The sequence below is a fragment of the Egretta garzetta genome, unplaced genomic scaffold (assembly GCF_000687185.1).
Source record: "Egretta garzetta isolate BGI_Z169 unplaced genomic scaffold, ASM68718v1 scaffold782, whole genome shotgun sequence".
In the NCBI taxonomy this organism is placed as follows: Eukaryota; Metazoa; Chordata; class Aves; order Pelecaniformes; family Ardeidae; genus Egretta; species Egretta garzetta.
Genome location: NW_009258785.1, coordinates 432,269 through 453,445, shown reverse-complemented (window position 1 = coordinate 453,445; position 21,177 = coordinate 432,269). Strand labels below are relative to the sequence as shown.

The window sequence follows — 21,177 nt, the reverse complement described above, 5'->3', positions numbered from 1 at the left end:
CTGAGCCATGCCAGATGTTCTACCACAGAATGCTATATATCGGATTTACCTTTCTTTTTTGCTCAGTATCATATAATTGCAACAGTTTAATTTGCTGGTTTTGTGCTGACCACTGACTGAAGGCAAAAACGTTAAAATGCAGGTTTAATAGTTAACTTTTATTGCTAATGCCACAGATAAGAAACAGTTAATGTTGCCTTAAATTGGGGAACTGAGAGCTAGTGGTAACCAATGGAACTAGTTCTCAAGATTTGCAATGCATTTGCAGAGTTTTACATTTACCTCATAAGAGACACATAAAATCAATAGAGCGTACTTTAAATATATCTCTCCAGAAGAGAGGTTTCTGTTCCAAAATATTCTATATATTAATGCCACAGATCTGTATATGGAATAGTTTGATTATATCTAATACATCTTCAGCACTCCTATTTTAAAGTATAGCAATTTCCTATAGCTGAAACATGGTTGTTATTTTGTATTACTTTATGTGAATGAACCCTGCATTCCATGGTGGAATGGTTAGCAAAACTGAAAAGGTGATCAGTTCATCTATGTGATAAACATGGGAAATGGAGTATTACTAATTGCCCAAATTAAGACCAGGAAATAGACACATACTTATATTTAATCTTAACCAGACTACTACTCTCATTGACAAATTTGGCTTGTCTTAGGCAAAAATTATTTTCACACTGGCAAAAGTGAGACTGCATCAGACTGTAAGAATAAAATCCAATTCAACCAAACAAAAGTTTTTAAAACAACCTAAAAATGAAAAGCTGGAAAAATCAGAGAGGTAAAATAATCAGAAATAGTTTTCTTGCCGACGAAGTTCTGCTATAGGAACAATGACGTCAAGTTCTCCTGCCTGTGCTGTGGGAGTAGGTCCTTCAACCATTGTTCCCAAACGATCCTGTTTCTGGCCTGAGACTTCAAACTAGCAGACCTTGGCCTTACCAGGACATAAAAAATTAGAGACTATAAACCAGGCTATAATACAATAATAAATAACATGAAAACAAAAAGGAATTGCATTTGAATGTTCATGTGAGTCCTTTCCCTTGCATTACTGGTGGGATTCAGGAGGGCTGTGTAAGATCCGTACAGTTCCCAGGCCTGCCCAGATCTGTGCCTAGTCAAGTACCTAAGTCAAGTAACCTGAAGGTGGAAGCCCAGATAGCTTCCAAATAGCTTTCCAATAGAAACCCAAATAGGCTATTATATTCATATGGAATAAGCTTTGGGTTAATAGTTATGATAGTCACACAGAGTTACGGTGTCTGCAGCTTAAACACAAGTCCCTCCAATCTCCATTCCCTTCAATGCCACTGGAGAGCACATCATTCCCTACTTTGCACTCTTACTTCTGGGTACAGTTCTGCATCATACTAAGTTCCAGTTATAACATCACAATGATCCTATTGGGCCACAATGTCTACAGAGCAAGTTACCCACAAAATCAACGTTTCCAGACTCAAAAATATAGACAACACCTCCAGTGTGGCCTGAACCAAAGCAGCATGCTCACTTGCCATGTCTAGGAATCATGTGTCTTTTGTCTAACTATTCTGGGGGTAACACTATCCTATTTCCCTCTTAAATATGCTATAGTCTCCAACAGTGAGAAAACCTTATGTTTTGATGTAGGGACAAATATTCTTAAATCTCCACCACAACTATGCATTGAGCTTCCCTGTGGTGCCTTTGAAAATATGAAATACATTTGTCAGAAAGATTTATTAGTCCTTTAGCCACTGCCAAATTCTCCAGTGTGGTAAATCATCACTTTCTGACATTCTTTCAAGAAGGTTTTGTAACTTTTCTAGTACATCACAAAAGTGATAGTTTCCACATTCTGATTAAACACCCATTTCACTGAGGAGCAGCAAAGCTGGAATTTCACTGCCTGGAACGCCTTCTGCAAGTCATTCACATTTCTGCTTTTTTTTTACCATGAGTTAAGAAAACAGTCTTTTGATTATATAGACAGATTGTCCTGCCCACATCCAAAAGGTAATGAGTGAGTTTTACATTAGGATACAGAGGATGGTTGCCCATTTATACAGAATAAACAAGAAGCCAGGTTTGTGCTTATTGTTTTCTGTTACTCTTGCCCACGAATTTAATACCTACAAGCACAGATTTTTTAATCTGTGGGCCCACCAGCACACAACTACACCATGAATTGCCATAATGGAAAGAAGCCAGGTTTGTGCTTATTGTTTTCTGTTAATCTTGCCCACGAACTTAATACCTACAAGCACACAACTACATCATGATGTATGCAACTGAGAAGAGACATGTAATTCCTAGTCTCTAACACTGAAAGAGGAAAGTTATCAACAATGTGTAAAATATTCCCAAGAGAAACTTCCACAGCTATTTAAACATATTTGGGTCTCAAATACGTTGAAAGATATCCAATTCCCATTTTACTCACTAGGAATTCCTGGACCACTAATGGTTCAGGATTTTGAAAACCCCACTAAACCTTAAAATATCTGGCATATTTCCTTGAAGAATATAATTTTTTTCAGAGAGACTGACTGCCCTTAATGTCATTGAAGATGCTTAAAAGTGCTGTATTCATAAATAATTCTTCTGGGACATTGCTAGAAATATGAAAAATTGGACTGATTTTTAAAACAGGTCTGCTCTTCTGAAGGCCTCGGCTACAGAACAGATTCTGATATGCTGAGGTCTGGGATCTCCTGTTAGGCCTTTGGGCTCCAAACATCAGATCTTTTTCCTGATTGCACATCATGTTTGGATACAGTGAGAAGGCATAACTGATACATTAAACAGATTTCTGTTTGGGAAGGCTTCTCATCTCTTGAAAGCTGCCACATCATGTTCTCAAGCTCAATTTCAGGTGACCAAGTACAAAAGTAATCTTCAGGCAGATCCAGCTGCCATAAGCCTACCTACCTGTTGTAGCTGCTATGACACCATACTCTGGGGACTGATTGCTGACAGGCGAGGGGGCAGAGGGCACTTCCACTGAGGTGGCAGATTTAGCTGGGGAGAATGGCACTGGGGAGGGAGTTGGAGGAGCTGGTTCACTCAGAATAATTTCTTCTCGTAGTTCTGCTGCAGGATGAGAGAAAAATCATCAAACGTAGTTAAAGGTAGAGACAAGGAACACTAAAACTAAAAAAAATTAATGCAATCAGTTAAGTCCTCTAGGTTGTATTTCAAGAAATGCACAACAGGAATCACAAACCTTTGAAAGAGCACTTCTGTAACGTTCAGCTTTACAACCTTCAGTGTACCTTCATAAGACCTTTTACAGGAAAGTGCTATTCTTCCTGTTGTATAGGTAGGAAACTTATGCACAGGCAGCTTAAGGTTTATACTCCTGTAATATACTATTAGATATCTAAAATTAGGAGTCCAGTCAGGCACTCCTATTCCTTCTAGACACACTGGAAAGAAACAGGAATCTCCAGGGGATTCCAGTGGCTTTGGGCCATGACCTTCATAGACTAAAGAGGATGACACTCTGGATAGTTCTAGCTGCTGAAGCTATGTGGAAAGCACACAGGGATAAGCAACTTGTTTGTCAAAAACCCAAGAGGCTATGGCAGGTCAATGAATTGAATCCAGGTCTTTCAACACATAGTAGATAATACCCTAATCACTGAAATGTTCTTCTTCCCATAAATCTACAGGGTGATAAATTAAGCCACACCTAAAATGAAAGGTGGAACTTATCAAAGGTGACAGAGGGGTTTAACTTGCCAAAATTAATGGGAGATGCAAGCACTGAGGATCCCTTATTACAAGGGGCAGCCCTGAGCAGAGAGACTAAAGGCAATCTGTGTTCGCTTCTGTTCTGGTGAGTCAGTGCAGAGTGAGTGGAACTGGACTCGGAATCTGCTTCTGTACAGGCACTTAGAACATAAGCATATCAGAAACGATAGCTTCGGTTTTTGTCTTTGCTCACTTCTCCCATCTCTCTCTCTTATTTAGACTGGTAAAATCCATTAATATCAATGAATTTATTTAGTGTTAAACCAGGGTGAGAGAGAGAATCAAGACTGGGTTCACTGAAATACAATGGTGGCTTAGACAGACTAATTGAGGTAAAAGGCTCAGTACAAAAATCTCTTACTGAAACACCAAGTGTGTGCTTAGGGTTCAGATACCCAGAATTACATCATGAACCAGGAAGGCCTCTTTCAGAATGTATTAACCAGGGACTCCCCCCTCACAAATGACTTATTTCAAATAATGATAGAACTGAAGAACACTTTGTTCCTAGATAAGCCTCACTGGGTTAGATGAGGATAAAGAAATGTCCTAACATAGAAAATAATTAATCCAGTGGAACAAAACAACAAAAGATGACTAAAAGAACAAACTCACCTGTGCTTCCTTCGCCTTTCATTGCCCTCATTAGCTCATTAGCTCTCTCCTGACAATGGAGCGATTCTAGCAGGTACAATACATAGTCATCGAACATCAAGTGAATAAGGTGAAAAGACCCTGGTAATAAAGTGAACAAACAAAAAAGCCATTGACTGTCTCAATACACTCATTAAACCAATGATTACGGCATTCAACACAAACAGTACTGAGTAGGACTGCCTCCATATGCTACTATCACCAAAGCATCTCTCTTGCTCAAGGTCAAAGCAAAACTGGGGACTAGCAGACTCTGTCCAATCCTGGATTTATATAGGCTTATACAACCAGTTATTGTGGTTTAGGGTGCAAGGAGGCTGCCTAGCTGGGAGCTGGGACTTGATGGAGTTTTCTTCTCCTCCATTAACATTGAAACATTTAGACAATTACACTACAGTGGAATTGTTTCCTTTTATCTAAAGGACCAGATATAAGTTTCTGCCAGAAGTAGAATCCCGCATTGGCTGCCACAGTGGCATGCACTGGTATGAATTTTCAGAGGTACCTGTGTCACTGGACAAAGAAATGAGAGACTAATCAATAGGAAGGCAGAAACAATCTTCTAAATCTTGTGATGGTGTATCTCCAGTGCATTGCCTGGACTGGATGAGACATCCATTAACTGCCAAACGTAGAGGCATTAGCAGCAATTGTGGATGTCTTAAATGGAAAGACTTGTGCCAAAGCTTTGCTCTGTCATACTTCTCCTACTACATTATCTTTTCCTAATTACCAGTTTGAATCATATCAGCAGTATAACATTTGGCCTGTTTCTCTGCTTACCTCTGGAGATATCATGGATACTCTCTCTTAACTGCCATGACAGGAATGTGAAAAACTTGAGGGCTAAAGGACTTAAGGGAGGAGTATGGACAGAAGAAAATGCAGTGAATGGAGCAAAAAAACACTTCAAAAATTAATAGTGAAAGGAGATTATATGGATAGCTACCTGCCACAAATCCTCAAGTAAGATTTGGGTATAAATGGAGAACTTGCTAATGTTGTTAGGAGGAAGGATGGGTGATGCTACAGACCAGAGTAATGAAAATGAAATTTAATAGCATGCTGCAAGAAGTTCTGCCCTTAGAGATTTATATCACACTCTGATTTATATAGTTCCTCTGAAGAAACAGAACTACTAATACTATTGCACAAGGCACTGGTGAAACCTTACTTAGAATATTGCATGTAACGCAAGTCACCCTTGTTCAAGAAAAATTAGTACAAGTTGAAACTGGTATGGGGAAGATTACCAGGAGGATGCGGGCAATGGATAATAGATTTTAAATGACTAAAAATGCATGGCTGGCTTCATTTTGCAGAAATTTCCATAATTTGTACAGAAGGATACATGTCAGGGTTGGTGAAGAAATGTTTGCCCTAGAGCCACAGAAATAGATGTGTAAGAAGAGACCATAGATGCATTTCAGGGCAAAATTAGAGGAGCAAAGCTTCAGAGCCAAGACATTGCATAGTGTCCTCCTGAAAGGAGTAACAGTCTCTGCAAGGGAAGACTGACAAGTATCAAGATGGAGTTTGGTCAGTTTATGCAATAGACTCCATGACACGGAGTACCTGTAATAGCTCCAGACAGGATTTGATCATACAACGTTGGGGTTTTTTTAAAGCTTCTACATTTATCTAGACTTGCATGGAATATTTAAAACATGTTCATACAAGTCATTAAATAACTCTGGCAACAGCAAATGTAGTCAGGTTAAAATAATAGCCAGTCCAGCAGCTGGCTTAAACCAGAAAAAGATCACCAGCTGAGAGGGAAACAGAGATCACCTACTGCCAGACAAAAATAAAATGCCTCATCTAGATGTGTTCCTTTCAAAACCCCATTACTACATTTTGAGGAAAAACACTTCCATGGGAAAAAGATGCAACAAGTTTCAAATTCAGTCAAATTTCATAAAGATTTGTTTCTTCACAGGGAAGTTAGGTTTATCTTGGGATACCAGCTTTTACCACAACAAAGCATAACTACCCCTACTCCAACTTCTCTACTCAAACGTACTGTTGAAGAGCAGAAGAAGTGGTTTGAAAGACCCTATATCCTCATACAATTCTAGCTGGCAATTCAGCTTTCAAAATGACTCTGAGCACATTCTTTTTCTTTGTGACCCGGATGGTCTTTGTGTTTCATTCTCTCCCTCCACGCCTGCATGGCTTCTGTCGTCACTGGCACGAGCGGAGCACACACACTGGGAGGTGAACGTGCGCCTTTGTGTTCTTGGGTAAGGCAGCACAGAATAAGGACTTACGTGATTGCAACACCTTTGATATGGGGAAGAAATCTTGGGCTGTTGGTGGAGCTGAAGCGTTCAGTTTTTCATTTGTTTCATGTATCCATGCAAATCAAAATAGTAACAAGTTTCCTCAGCCTTGCAAGGATAAATAGCGGAGATCTTCACTACTACAGAGAATTTGGTTTTAGAAATCTTTTGGGCTCAAAGGGTTGTTAAGTAAAATCCTATTCAATTTAGCAGCACAATAAAGACAGCAGCCCTGGCTGATCACCTTGTTACTGACCTAAGACTTCCCCAGTGGAAACCTAGATTCTCAAGAATCTCCACAAAATGCTCCCTTTTCTTCTGAGTACAGTTTTCCAGTGGAAAGTTTCTATTGACTTTAGTGCAGTTACTACTGATAAGTATTTCCAAGGTAATAAAAACAGGCCTAAATGCTGGCAAACTTCATGTGATGGAAGCTCAGGGTATTTAGTGTTTCCCATCAAAGTCCTTGCTCAGCTTTAGTTTAAAAAAAAAATTGAGGAAAGTTGCTTGTAGTTTCATAAAATTGTTTGGAAGTGCAAACCCTGTGCACTAAAATGCCAGCAAGCAAATGACAAACCCCCAAGATTTGCTATTTTTAAAAAATGTCTTCGTTTTTGGGGGGTCTAATGCTTTATTTTGAAGACTTGGAGTTGGCAATACTGAATGCAGTATTTAAAAACACTCCAGTGCCTTTGTCACTCTTTTGAATTTCTCTCTTCCTCTCCTATTATTTCTCCCACTGTGTATTTTTGAACTCTGTATAGAGTTTTTCAGCCCAGAATTTGTGTGAAAGACACTAGACAAACAAGTTGTTGGTACTGAATGAATGCAATATTTTTACATTTTTAAATGAGTCAAATGAAATGTAAGCTATAGAGTGAAACCAATATCAGGGCACACATTTCAGCTCTGCAGTGAATAGCTATTCAGCACAATGTACAATAATTTATTCTGTGTTTGCAAGCTACTGTTTTTTCACATTGAACTATTTGGTTCTTTCAAGTGTATCTTTCAGCACCGAAACGGATCCAACTGTGGCTGGCAAACCATACACTTCTTTAGGAAGAGGTAAGAAGTCATTCAAGAGACTGTAGCTACAACAATAAATAGCATTTGGCTCTAATTTTTAGGAGTTAACAGAAACCATGGCAGTGATTACCCAGCTAATGTACAGTAAGTATGAGCAGCTATTAATAGATACAGCAATTATGTGTAGTAGTAGCAAAACAACAGTGAGATTTCCAGATCTGTAGAAAATCATGGAGCTTCTATTACTAATTAGTTACTTTATACACTGGATGCATTACCCAAACACTGCCACCAACTGTGCCTTTGATATGCATAGACAGGAAGGAGGGAGGGAGGCAGGCAGGCAGAGAAAAAGGGAGAGGGAGAGAAAGAGGAGCTTTTTTTCTGCCAGGGATTATTTCAACCTGCCCATGCCACCATGCTTAAAAGCTCTGCAGAATCAAATCTCTGTGCTAGCCAGGCCAGTGCCAGGTATTCCAACTTCCTCCATTCAGATTTCTGTATCATATATTTCAAGGATAAAAATATACTGTCCTGTATATAGCAAAGAACCCACTGTTTAACACATTAATTTACTTTTAAAAAAAAAAAAAATTACACTGTGAGCACCTAAGTCTATATATTGCTTGAAGTGGAAAAAATAATTAAAAATCAGTCCACTGAAACAGTTTCCAATGCCGTAAAAATGCAAAACATTTAATCTAAGTTAAGAACAAAGGTATATAGATGTAAATATTTAGAATAGTAAATCAGTCTTTGTTTCTCTCCACAGAACTCACTTAAATGCATACATTATTCTGAAAAGCTCGAAGGAACTGTGTTAAGTGCAGAAGAGTTTCTGCCATCTAGCTCTGAGCTGTTTGCATTCAGGGGTAATTCTTTTGGAACTTGCCCAGCCCTCATTCATGAACAACGTGTCAAATGGCCTTGCAGTGAAAGAGTAGCATCATTAATACAAATTATTACAAATTTGTGCCCATGGCTAAATAACATGGAGGACATTTGGGGGGAAACTAGGTAGGGATAGCCCAGGCTTCTGCCTGATATGACAAAGATATGGTTTTGGTATCATTCTCCCCCTTCAAAACCTGAAGGCTCAGATCTCCTCCATCCTCCACTGGAGTTGCACCTGAGCAGGGAAAACTCCACCCTGTATAAACAAGGATTAGAACAGGACTGAACCAATGCTTGCTGCGTCACCTCCCAGGAAGGAGAGAACCTGCCTATCAGGCTGCAGACCTCTGCAGCTCAACAGATGGTTAGGTTGTTTGCACAAAGTGAAACAGCTTCAGCAGAAAAGATGAGAAAACCCTCCTGCAGGACAAATCCTCTAGCCTTTTGGTTAGAAATCTTGCTCTGGCAGTGACTAACACTGATTCAAGACTACTGAGGCAGGCAACTGTGGTCTAAGGACCAAAATATTGCAGATGCAAAAGAATTCTCTTTGATTTTACCTTTTTTTTTTAAATAAAGACAGATTTCTGAATTGATTAAAATCCCAAACTATCTCAGCTTCACACTGAGAATGATTATTTTTTTTTAAACTCTTGCTTTGGCTACCAAATTGAAAAGCAATTATTGATCCAGTTCTAATTATAACACCATACACCCATAAAAAACACATCAGCTATGACCAGTACATTCTTTCCCTTACTACAGTTACATATAAACATATCACATTCATGTTCAAAGGTCTGTGTCCATGTAAGAAGGAGAATCACGCATTTTGTATGCACACATATTCCCAGCGGACTAAAACCACAAAAAAAAGTCAACCCCCTACAAATTTAGTTGAGCAGTTAAAGTTCTCAAAAATAATAAATTCAAGACCCAAATTTATAACAGAGACAACAGGTAAGTTATTTTGGTAGATCTGATATATTATTATATTATATTATAGTAGGTCCCAAACTCAAACCCATGAATAATTCTCAATCTTCACATTTTCTCACTACATGGCACGCTCAAAAATGTTTCTGTTAATAAGTAAAAAAAACCACAGCTGAGGATCACTCTACAGACCTTCCAGGCTCCTGGTGGTCTATTAACTATTTGGGGAATCCCTGTTTGATTAAAGAGGTTTTGGTGACCGATGCTTTGAAACAGAGAACGCTTGATTAGGTAACAAACATATCCTGAACGGGAATAAAAATAATGTTGTAATGTGCAACTCAGTGGCAATAACATATCTGTACAGGCACTTTAATGTCAGCATTTTATGACTTGTAACAGCGTAACCTCAACACTGCACTAATGCAGGGTATTTTTTCATTTGTTGGGTACATGTGTTTCACAGGTTGGGATTATGTCTACAGAGAGAAGCGTAGCAACCCAAAGCACTAGAAAACAAAATTCAGCATTTATTCAATGTGCAAAAGGATTTTTGACCACTGGGGGAAAGTATGCTGTTAAGCAGTATCAGCTACTTTTATGCCCACAGCAAAAGAAAAGCTGCAGTGACTCAAGGAGAAAATAAGTCCTAGAGGAGGTGGAAAATAGATGTGACCAGAGGATACTGGTGCTGAAAACACAAGCCAGCAGATGGAAATTGTGATCATCTTGGGGATGCTCACTATTCTGATGTCTAATGGTGACTCAGTAATACCTGTTTGGAAAACTCTTTACAATGGGAAGCCAATGAAAGTAGTTTCAGATTAAAATATAAATGCAAATTATATTGTACCTATCTCTGATGGTATCTGAATTTATGCTATTAGATGGTTCTAAAAGCACAAAGGATATCAAGGCTCAGTTGGCAGAAAACCTTGCAGTTGTCCAATGCAGTGCCTTCATAAATTCATTATTAATCTTCTACTGACATATTCTGACAAATGTGCTTTTATAAAAACCATCCCTCATGCAAAATCTGGTCCCAAGTAACTGCAAATGTTCACATTTGTGACACAACAGTCCATTTTCAACCATTCCTTTTTTTTTTCCTGCTTTTAACTAATTTTAATCTGCACTGTTTGTATCCCAGGATTCAAGACAAAGACCCTTTTGAAACTGGAGAAAACCAAAATACTTCATTCAAAAAGTAAAAGTCTGATTTTCCACCCTGACTGAATTCTAATAGAATGGAAGAGAATCTGTCCAGGGTATAGAAACACACTCATTTTGCAAAGACTAGTTTAAAATGCTACGTCCTTTAAAAGCAGAGCTGGCCAAGTGGTTCACTGGAGAGCTTTTCATCCACTTCAGTGCAAAGTCATCTCTCTCAGCATAACACGTGGTCAGAGTGGTTTGGGTAACCAGGCTCACTTTGCACTGCAGTGCATTAGGGAATGCTCCTGTAATCAACTCCTCCAGCTGACCTGGGACTGATAACTCCAACTACCAGCTAACAACAAACAGAAGGCAGTAGTAATGTTTTCAGCTCCCCTGGCTAGATCCTGCAGACAGACATCTGCCTGAGCATTATTTCCAAATGTCAGTAGTCCCAGCTCTTTTTTTTAATAGAGCCCTGGACATGTGAAAACTGGTTATGGTTTCACTTAAACTGTACATTACAAGCCAGGATACAGATTTTTTTGGCTGTGGCATGCAGTTATTACAATAAAATGAAAGTACCAAAGCTGGGTGCACTGTGCAAAGTCATGTCCCGAATCACTCGAGTGCCAAAACAGGACCACATCAAGAGGAACTGCTGAGCTACTTTCTTCAAAGAGCCTTGTCTCTTGGCAGCTACCTGCAAGAAAACAGATATATCTGACATAGAGAAATTTGTATTTCTACCGTCCAATACTGCTGAATGATCGCACATATTTGTCTTCTTTTTTTATACTGAAAAACTACTTACTATCTTCATGTAAACATATATACTAAAAATACTAATAATTAAAAAAACCAACAAAAAACCTTACACAGAAAGCCACCTTGTAACTATACACAACCTTCAGGAAGAGGAAGTCATAAAGTATTATTCAAATACAAAGCCTGAATTTTCTTTATAAATTATGAAAGGACTGCCAAAAAATTGCTCTGATCTTCATCTTAACCTAATTATTTACATGTTCATTCTTGCTTCCTAGTCAAGGAAGTGATTTATAATCAAGAATGCTTGATCTACACTGAAAATTTATATTAATATTTCAATTAGAGTCTACTATTGAATAAAAAATGTTTTGTTCCTTCATGGTTTGGGGTTTTTTTGTGAATTCACATAGTTATTTTACTAGCAATAATACTTTCCAGAATGCACATTTTAGGCATCAACTCTTCAAAAATGTATTTACCATAGCCACATGTGAGTTAAAGAATTAGGTTCATCCAATTGGCTAATAAAATTCATGTCAAGTTCTTCATGAAAATTAACAGTTATGGTTTGAATTCCAAATTGCATTCCACTGACTAAAAGAAAAGTTTCCCAAAACTATCAAAATATTTCAAGTAATTTGGGGAAATATCTGTTGTTTTCTGTACAGATTTTTTGCAGCAGAGAGAAAGGCAGCATATTTTTAATTCTTTTTCTACTTCTTAGCTCTGACAACTGGAATGAAGAGTCAAAATTCTAATAGAACATCCTAATACAAAGTATAGTTAGTGACAGAAGTTAAAATAAGTCAGCCATATAGTTTCATACTCTGTGTAAAATTATGATGATGCCTGATCACTTTTGAAAATAATTTTTAAAGATTTGTTAGTAGGTTTCTGCATGCACTTAAATTAAAATAAAATAAAAGTCCTTGGTATCCCAAATCAGCTCAAAAGGCAAGATGAATGTGTTCTTGACCAAATGGTAATGTAGACTTTCATCCTCACATTTGCATGTATATAAATGAATTAGCTAGCCTAAATATCCCTTTCATTAAAATCTTAAAAGGTGATTTTTATTTGCACTATGTAGTTAGGATGACTCTGAATTAATCTCTCCATACTCCTGATATATTAGTTTGATTGGAAACCTCAACCCTCTTCCATTCTTGAATGTCATCTTTTGGGAAAGACTAGACAAGAGCACAAAAAAGCAGAATTCTGAATGTGAGCAGTTCTCAATACTGAGCATGAAAACTGGTGAGATTTTACCCGCTGCTGCTTTCCTCCTGCTTATTACCAATACCTGGCTTTTTTTTTTTTCTTTCTAATTTTGCTAAATAGAGTTCATAGTGCACATCAGTCACTCAGGTCCTTACTCCTGCTTACCAACCTTTACAACACATCTGTCCACCATGGAATCCAGCCACTCGATGTATGACTCAATGGGGGACTGCTCCTCCAGAAGGTGATCAAACTCCTGATATACTGGCAGACAAAGAAAAAAATAGCCCACCTCAGTACTTGGATTCCATTTTGAACCAAAGAAAAACAAGTCACAAAAAACATCACAAGTTTGCTGTGGTTTTTATAACAGATTGCTTAGCTGTAACAAATACATCTTTCTTGGTGCTGACCTGGTAAGTTTGCTTAGTCTCTTGTTTCTACTGAAAGTATCGGCGTCATTGGAAGTGGTATTTTAATGTGAGCAAATCAGGACCTATTGTTTAAAATTAATCTTTTGATTTAAGCTTCAGCTGTCTGGTGTGCCCGGAAGTGAAACTTTTATGGTGTTCTCTACGAAGAGTGTGAAGCTAGGCCTTGACCCTGATGATGAAAAAAGGTCATGCATGAAATTGATTTAGAAATGCATAAAGACTCTTCTAAGCACCAAGTGGTTGAGTATTGTTGATAGGGCTCTCATCTGTATAATGCTTTAGTTGCAAAAACATGATTTAACTGCTGCAAATCATCTATTTGCAATGCCAGACACACACACAAAGAATTTCTATAAACTTCTCCTTCTTCAAAACAAATTGCTACCAATGCACAAATCTATACTGAATTTATTAAGAAGAGTTTCCAAAAGCAACCTGAATACTTTTTAACCTCTCCCAAGCACACATATTCATATTTTAATACAGAAACTAAAAATAATTGTCATTCAGCTGCAGCTCTTAAAACTGCAAATCTGTAGTTTATTTATGAGAATCAATGAATAGAAGACAAAGAATCATGTGCTTTGACACCTTAAGAAACTGTTCTTCAACTCAGCTAAAATAAAAGGCCCAGTAAGTCAAGAAGAAAGATACTTTCTACCTTCTGTGTTACAGGATGATCTCAATGTGCTATGCACTTCCATTTGTGCTTAATTATAAATAACAGGAGGAAAGAATTTCCCAACATAGGAAAGATAAAGGTGGAGGAGGCAAAGCTTAGAGATGATAGCTAGAGAAGTGAGCCAGAGAGGCTGTCCGAGAATAATGCAAAGAACAAGCTCCCTGGTCTCCAAGTTGGGTCAGCAAGACGAGCAGAAATGCATTTGCTTCAAACCTGACTTGAACTTTGTTTAACTTAGACTTGCAAAGGCTGGATGGTCAGAAACATTAGTTGAGGAAGAAGGGAAAAAATGATGCTTGGGCCACCCTTATCTTGCTTCATTGAATGGGCAACCTCTCTTTATTCAGAACAGGATCACAGAGAAATCTAAATGTTGTCTCCTTACCTGAGTATTTGCTGGACAAAAACTGCCTGATACAACAGATGAAGTAATTCATACGCTGTGCAAAGAGGGGAGCAAGAGTGGAAAAACAAATCAGTTGCCTGCTTTGCTGCTGGAGCAATGCAACTGTGTACAACAACCTATTTGAAAAAAGTAACTGTTTAGCCTTTAGTGACTGTTAAAAATACCTCCACAGGATCTGAGAAAGAGGGAATAAAGGAGAAACCATGTCAGAGACAGCTACCACAGCAGAGCAGGAAAGAGATTCTCTTATACCCAGTGATTTTTCTCTGTTTTTCTCCAAGCTTGCTTATAGGCTTATAAACTTTTTTTCCAGGTACAGTAGTTGGAAATTGTACTTTCTTGGTTATTAATACCAAGAATGTGAAAGCAGGCCTTAATTCCATGTCATACGAGTCATACAGAGTGTGATCTTTTAAAAGATCTTTGGCCAAGTAGAATAAACATCAAAGATGGGGCAGGAAATCTAGAATAATCTCTATACATGTCTGCACGTCTCAGTAGAATCCCATTTTACAATGAACATTCATATTAGGTTACTGTTTTGGGGTAATTTCTTATTAGACTATATGGGCCTAAAATATGGAAAAACATGTGTCCAAATCCACTAGCATCCGGGAAAATTCCACTTGATTTAACTACATTTGAGTTTGTATTTAAATAGTTCACAAATGAAAAGATTTCCTAAACAGTAAGGATTTTCTGAATGAGAGCCCAAACTGTTGCTGCTACTAGGGATTATAACTTTGAGAACTCTTTCTTCTTTGGATAGTGGGAGGATGTCGTGTAGATATTGAAAATATAACAGATGACAGAAGGATGCACCCAGCTTCTGGACTCCAGTCTCACTATACGCTACCTCCCCTGCTGCCATGTCAAGTTTCTATTTCCTCAAAAGGGAAGAGGGCCATGTCAGGAAAAGAATCAAGGGTTAAGTAGGAGAGGAAAGAGGACCAAGCACCTCTCGCTGGAAAACAGAGCTAATAGAGAATGCAAGGCCTGTTCCTAAACTGGGGAGAAGACTTTTAGTGTTAACACAGTGGGATGAGTGCCAAAGTCAACCTTGCAGGGTCCAGTGTGCATGTGAAGGTGTCACCCCTCCTCTTCCCAGCCACTCACTGAAAGAGTTACCCCACTAGCAGACCTACCCTTGCAGGGTTCCCACAAGTGGTTGCCTGGGTTGCTCTCCCTTAAGGCTGGTTCTGGATAAAAGATGACTGGTCCTCCTCAGGAGAGAGATGGCAATACAACAGGTGGCTTCACAGGGAACTAAGGTTATGAACGATGCTAAAGACAAAGCTGGCCACCTATAGTGCCTCAGAGGGACAAACTTAGTGTGCTTAGGGTTACACCTAAGCTTTATACCATGCCCACTTGCTGGATGATGCAAGTTACATTTTATATTTGTAAAAGACCTTTGACTCTAAAACCAAATTGCCAACATCTCCAAAGTCACTTTTCAGTTCATGCTTTTCACTATACTAGGCAGAATCTAAATTAGCCAATGAGCTTGCTTGATATGGGACTTCTAATTATTCATAAAAGTTCAGAGCTTACCCCATCAAATGATTTTGTTTATGAAAACACTCTGTAAAATGGAAATTTTTATAAATAGAGGTTTACAAAGGACTCAAATGTACAAAGTCACTTTAGTGTCAAAGCCATTCAAAAGACAACTCTCCTGCAATTCTACAGCAGAAGAGACTGGACTTTATTAGATTCAATGGTTAAGTCCTAAGTCTATTTTGCTCAGGTTCATAGAAAAAAAATCATCCTGATCATCCAATCCCTTGGGTGCAAGTTTTGTGCCATTGGCTCTTCTGGATACTAGAAAGAAACTCGTTAATGGAAGAGTGCCCAGATCTATGCCTCAAAACATAAGACCTTGACAGGGCATTGCCTTACATTTTGATAAATGTCTCGATATTTATCTTAAGCCTCCAAGCAAACCAATGGCTGCTAAAACAGTGTTACTTTCACTGAGCTTTGTTTCCAGCAGGAAACCAAGTTCACCTGGCTTTATTTGAGGTTTCTGCTCTTACATTGTATGATGAGCTTTCTGTGTTCCTCCCGTGAATCCTCCATAGTATAGAGGGTTTGTTTGGTAATGCTATTCAGATCCACATTCCTCCAGTCCTCCAGCATTTGAAATGTGATGTCTGCACTGTGGATCACCGTTCTTGATGCCTGTAATCCAATCCAATCTATTCATTAGTTCATGGTTTATTAGGTTAAAAAATAGGCTTTATCCCCTTTTACGCTTCCTTAGCTAGGCTCGCTAAGTTGATTCTCCTTATGCACCCTCACCCACCAGCTTGATGTCTTATGGACATTACAGGGCCCTCTAACCACAGAGTCATGCCTACTTTAATCAACTACAAGTATTTTGCTTGTATCCACCACAAAACCCAATAAGCAACCCTCATCTGGTGGTGCTGTTGCTAGATTCCTCAGTCTCTAACAGCTCTGTTGGTTTTCTTGACCAGCTTCAGTTCAAAACCAACAAGAAAAATCAGTTCAAAACCAAAACCAACAAGAAAAATCGAATCAAAACAAAACAAAAACCCCAAAACCACCCCACTAAGGTTTTCACTCTCCCCTGTCCCAAACTATGAAGACTCTCAGTCTTCCCTCAGCCACATGAAAGGTTAAAGCTCATTTGCCTCCACATCAGATCTGCTTCTCGGCTGGTTGAGACAAGGGTCTGCTGTTGATAATGAGGAGGATGGGCTGAGAGGAAAGGAAGTGACACACAATCATGATCATGTAACATACACCAGATCTCTGTAAGTTAAGCAGAGATGATAACCTGCACAAGGCTATCAGCTTCCCAAGGAATTGATGTATTTGAAGAGTCCTTCATGAAAATAAACTGTTTGATCCCAGGTCTGATGCAGAAGGTTGTGGTCCCTGTACCTTGATTTCCTCTGAATCGCTATGGACCTCCAAAGTTCAGTGATGATCCACAGTGTTTGTGGAAATGTAGCACTGGCATCTCTGCCTCCACCACTAAAATAATGGAGGAAGAAATCTACAAATAAGTCCTTGCAGGAGTGGTTTTTTCCCCCAGAGCTTCTTCCTGTAGGCTTCCCACTCACAGGGTTAACCTGGGGTGTTGGATACACCTCCCAAATGCGGAGCTTTCAGTGTGACAGGGAAAACAAACAGTCTGCACCAATACATGGGAGAAACATCGATGAATTCAATGCATCCTTCTCCTTTTTATGCTGCATAGAATTTGGCCTCATGAATTTTTGGCAGGTAATTGTGACCTAAACTAACTGGTGAAAAACAAACACTTCAGAGCAGTTTTTATATTCACTCGCTATGGCTGCAAGAATATTTCTATTTAAAACCGCGGTGGTTCAACCATTTTGTTTTTTACTAATTGCATTTGGTTTATAATATACAATTAGAATTTGACTTTTTGTCAGGCATATAGAAATGTTTCTTGCTTTGCAAAAGGCCTGATACAAACCACTCCGAAAGCAAAGGAATGCCTCTCATTTATTTAATGGAAGTGAACCATCTCTTCAAATCAAATAATAATTTTGTTTCATAAAAGTTCCTTGCTGAATTTAATGATCAGGGGTTTCCAGTTGTCTAGAGAAGCATTTTTTGCTGATTACTTTTTGATTTTTTAAAGATGGTCACAATAAATATGGGAGACAAACTGCTAACATGATCTCTTCCTCTTTGGGTAAAAGTTCAGCCTGTCAATTCACAACATTATTTGAAAAGTCAGTAAAAATGGCATTCAGCAAACTTGGGTAACTGAAATATTTACTTGGCACAGATGATTTAATGATGTCTGTCGCCGGAGTATTTGTGAGAATCTTCTGGATACTGCAGGAAAGAAGAGATACATATGTACATACTGTGCTAAATAAATAAAATTATTTCTGAAAATACTAATTTAAAACAAGAACCAAAAAAATATATCCAGTTTCCTATATACAGTTGTGGCTACATAAAGTTCATTCAAATAGCCCAGTTTTAACTTAGTTTAAACCTTGACCTAAAACCTTAAATCTGGATGCTCAATCAGTTTTACAGAGCCGTATTACAAGCAATGATTTATAGATGCTGTGAATAATGAGGTGACAAGAGAAATGTAGAGGACAATGGAAGAGCTTCTCTTGTTCAGCATAGCAAATTTTCTCTTAGTACACAAAGGAACTGAAGACGCGAAAGAACTATTTAATAGAAAGAAAAATGTTGGTGCAAGAACAAGTGGGCATAAAATAATGATAGCTAGATTATGTGTGGAAATTAGAAAAGGTTGCAAAGTCTCAATGCAAACAAGTTTTGGAGGAGCCTTCCAACTAGACTAGTAGGAGTTCAAATCAGTTTCAGGTAGCATTTGATCAAAGTTTCTGGAGGAGATTACATCATGTACTAACATGCTATGGGCTAAGATGGCCCCAGAGGTACTTACCAGTCCTCTGCTCCTACTTAATCTCTTATGAAATTTAACCTCTTATGAAGCAATCTGGACCTTGTATTAAGGTATTTCCTATACTTGGATTTTAAAATGTTGTATTGGGCATCTATTTTCTGAAATCTGTGACTCAGGAACTGCAAATCTGACCAAGGCTTGCAGTTACTCCTGCTAGTACCTCTACTGGCCGTGTACACTAATCACAAATTCTGATGAGGAAGAAACAATTGCAGAAGCAACAAAAGCTCATGGAAAAGCTAGGATGCTCTCAGGTTTTTCCTTATATTAAAATCACCAGACTTGCAGATCTATCCAAACAGGCATTAGATGTGGCCACAGAGTAGGTTTTCCCTCTGTACTGTATGTAGAGGCAATTAAAGAGTACAGATTAAGAATCATTACAAAGTGTATTTTCCGTCTCTTTCTCTCTCCCTGTAAGATCAGAAAAGATTTTGCTGTTGCAGATTCTTGATATTTTTGAACTGACATAAATGTGATAAAGCATATGGTGAGTTCTGATGTTGTGTAACTTTTAAAATAAATTAGTAAACAATGCAAAACCCCCTACAATTAGTCATTCCAACTTACATCCTGACTGTTCTCAGTAAAATATACACCTAATTTTCCATGCTGATCAAAATAGTTAATCCTTCTCCTAAATTAGGTTTCTTTTTTTTCTTTCCTTTAACTTTGTGGTGTGGAATTTAGTGCTCATGAAAGGCAAAGAATTGAGAGCCGTGAAATAAAGCAGGCTTTATCAATAGGTGATGTGCACTGCAGGCATCTACAAAGCACGTCTGAAAAGGACTAGTGCCCTTTCCTGTGGTGACAGGGTAATTTGATCTCCTTCATTTTTAACTCTGGCACTTTTTTGAGTAAGGGCCTCAAGCTGTATTCAAATTGTGCTAGCCTAAAGGTTTGTTTAATAATTTCCTTTGCCTAATATCATCCCTAATGTTTGCTTACTATCAACAAAATTAATTTCTTATCAGAATCTACAAGAAAGGAAAAGCAATTCTTCTCATTTTGAGCAGTGCCTCATTTCACTAAATGAAATTGGTTCTCATGAACAAGTGGAGATTGTAAGTGAATGCAAGTTTTATAATGCTGACAGGTTTTAATTTCTAAAAGAACACTAGTCTCACTTCCAATTAATTTGTAATCAATAAACACTATATACATCCCAGGTTAATAGGAGAGAAATTGGGCAAAACATACATTCAAATTTGATATTTCGTAGATTTTCTGGTAAATCATGAAGAGCTACTTTCAGCCACTCATCCAGTTGCTTTGCAAACTTTCGGATCACCTGTGTCAAACTGAAAAGAGAAATCACTACATCAGAACAGGTTTACTCTGTGCTTTACACTATAAAATCTGTGAATGTGTGAAGACTACAGGTCAGTTATTTACAACACACTATTATGCAGAGTTGCTGACGTATTTTGGCCTGCAGGCATGAAGAAAAACTTCTGAAAAAGTTTGCAGGAGAAGGAAAACATATCAATTTGTTCAAAACCTCACAAAGAGTGAAAGTGTCTGTACTGCACTGCATTCATACTTACAAACAGTATTCTTAGCTTGAAATAAAATCATTCCTATGCTGTACAAACATAAAAACATAAAATCACAACTCTTTAAAGAAGACAATAGATCAAGCTTTGAATTTCAGCTCAGCTGTGCCCACATTTGTTCAGATGTACGCAAGGGATGTGCAAGTGAAGCAACAGCCAACTTTGCTGTGGGCTGGAGCCAGTGAGTGGGTGATGATGGTGGGGAGGAATTTCCAGGCCAAGCCCACACAGGTGGGGGAAGTGGGGGTGGAGCAGGACCTGCCCGCTTAGCTCTGCACAGGACAGGAACCTTCCCAGACAAGTGAGACTTCTCTCTTCTCCCTTACTACCCTTTCCTGAAGGCTCCATCATTTCCTGCTAAACTTGGTTGGCAGCTCATTCTGCCCTTCTTCTTGGAATTGTTCAGTATAAAATGACAGTTTCCAGGAAAAGTTGCAGGGTGTTGTGCAGGGGAGCAATACTTGAGATACACAAATGAGAGAAAGAGAGGAAAGATGCAAGGAACTTTCCCTCTTTCAGCCAGGCAGCTTTTTCTGTTTGTACTGCTAATACTCTGCACTGAGAACAGAGCTGGTAAAATAAACATGGCCATAGGCCTGCTCTGCTCCACACAGACACCTAACAGGACAGGGGATGGATGACAACTGCTGTACCCACTAAAAAGTGTCTTTTCTGGACAGCCAACATTTGTTCCCAGGAAGTCCCTCAAAGAATTCTGGCTGAGTCAGCAAGATTTCCTTCAGGAGCTTCCATTGCAATGAGACCCTTCTTCACCCCCTCCAGTGCAGGCTATGGCTTAATAGCCACAATCTGGCCCTTTATATGCATTACAAAAGTCTATATTCACACTCAAGTCTCTCCTTATTTGCTATGAAAGAACTAAGCAGCTTGAGAAAAGGACTGCTGTTCTGTTTAATCCTTCCAGTGAAATAGATTTGGGGGGGG

The 21,177-nt window shown here is 38.6% G+C and overlaps 1 protein-coding gene across 1 annotated transcript in view; it reads right to left on the bottom strand.

The window, feature by feature from the left end:
• Nucleotides 1–21,177, bottom strand: part of RFX4 (regulatory factor X4) — a 79,197-nt gene that overhangs the window by 20,131 nt on the left and 37,889 nt on the right. The window contains exons 9-15 of the mRNA XM_009649476.2: nucleotides 19,877–19,977; nucleotides 18,005–18,063; nucleotides 16,260–16,404; nucleotides 12,868–12,962; nucleotides 11,292–11,409; nucleotides 4,372–4,491; nucleotides 2,932–3,093 (exon numbers count right to left, since the gene is read on the bottom strand). Coding sequence (XP_009647771.1) covers nucleotides 2,932–3,093; nucleotides 4,372–4,491; nucleotides 11,292–11,409; nucleotides 12,868–12,962; nucleotides 16,260–16,404; nucleotides 18,005–18,063; nucleotides 19,877–19,977 — 800 coding nt within the window. The remainder of the gene's footprint in view (nucleotides 1–2,931; nucleotides 3,094–4,371; nucleotides 4,492–11,291; nucleotides 11,410–12,867; nucleotides 12,963–16,259; nucleotides 16,405–18,004; nucleotides 18,064–19,876; nucleotides 19,978–21,177) is intronic.